This window comes from Orycteropus afer, unplaced genomic scaffold (genome assembly GCF_000298275.1).
Source record: "Orycteropus afer afer isolate SDZICR_OR568_19922 unplaced genomic scaffold, OryAfe1.0 scaffold00092, whole genome shotgun sequence".
NCBI classification, from domain to species: Eukaryota; Metazoa; Chordata; class Mammalia; order Tubulidentata; family Orycteropodidae; genus Orycteropus; species Orycteropus afer.
In genome coordinates, this window is record NW_006921679.1 from 8,701,921 (window position 1) to 8,703,059 (window position 1,139).

The 1,139-nt window shown below is 42.8% G+C and overlaps 1 protein-coding gene across 1 annotated transcript in view; it reads left to right on the forward strand.

The window, feature by feature from the left end:
• Positions 1-1,139, forward strand: part of LOC103198374 (phospholipid-transporting ATPase IB) — an 826,205-nt gene that overhangs the window by 112,244 nt on the left and 712,822 nt on the right. Inside the window, exon 13 of the mRNA XM_042781171.1 lies at positions 680-762. Coding sequence (XP_042637105.1) covers positions 680-762 — 83 coding nt within the window. The remainder of the gene's footprint in view (positions 1-679; positions 763-1,139) is intronic.

The following is a 1,139-nucleotide window of genomic DNA, read 5'->3' on the forward strand; positions in this document are numbered from 1 at the left end:
GATGGGGGAGCAGGGTTAGCTTCCTTGCTCACCCCAACACTTCATGGATTTCCCAGCTGCTAGTAAGGCTGCCCTATGGGAACAATAATGTTGTCCCCATGCCCTGGTGCTTTGTGACACCCCCTTTGCTCTGGGTCTGAAGCATTGCCTTGCTCAGAGAAGATACTGAGTCAGCAATTAAGGGCACTGTTGGATAGGTTAATTAGAGGGAACTTGATCCCAGCTGAGTTAATAGGGATGTAATTCACTTCTGTCTTGGTGAATTAAATTTAAATTAGAGTCCATTGAACCGAATGCTCACCCTTCCGGCACCTGCTGGAAGAGGAGTGGGTGCCTTTCATATCCTGAGACTTCAAATAAGACCAGACCTCTTTCATGGGTTTTGCTCAATTGAAAAATAATGCCTAGATGGCACATAACAACAACAACAACAACAAGCAGAATTCTGTTAGGACCTCTGGTGGTGTAGTGGGTAAAGCATTCGGCTGCTAACCAAACATGGGGGTTCGAACCCACCAGCTTCCATAAAGATTAACAGCCTTGGAAACCCTATGGGATAGTTGTATTTCAACCTAAACAGTCACTATGAATCAGAACTAACTGGGTAGCAGTGGGATGGGTTAAAACAGAGTTCCATCATTCCAAATTATTAATCATTGATTATCCAAACTCTTGACAGATGAAGCAGCTTTGGTGAAAGGAGCTAAAAAGCTGGGCTTTGTCTTCACAGCCAGAACGCCATACTCAGTCATCATAGAAGCAGTAAGTGACAGACCTGGGCCTGTCCCCACAGTTCAGCTTTGTCTATTCCTTTGAAGAATATATGTTTGAAATAGCATGCCATTTGTAAATGTAACTCAGTTTCTGTGAGAAATCAGATCTGTTGAAAAATGAGTTATGTGATTCTACTAGTTTATTTGTTTTATTGTTACTTTTGCTTTACAGTCATTTATATTGTTTTTGCATTGCAGTAATTTCTCTCAGTAGGAGCTCTGGTGGTTCACTGGTTAAAGTACTGGGATACCAGCCAAAAGGTTCAAACTCACCAGTGGCTCCAGGGGAGAAAGATGAGCCGATCTGCTTCCATAATGGTTTATAGCCTTGGAAACCCTATGGTACAGTTCTGCTCTGTCCTAGAG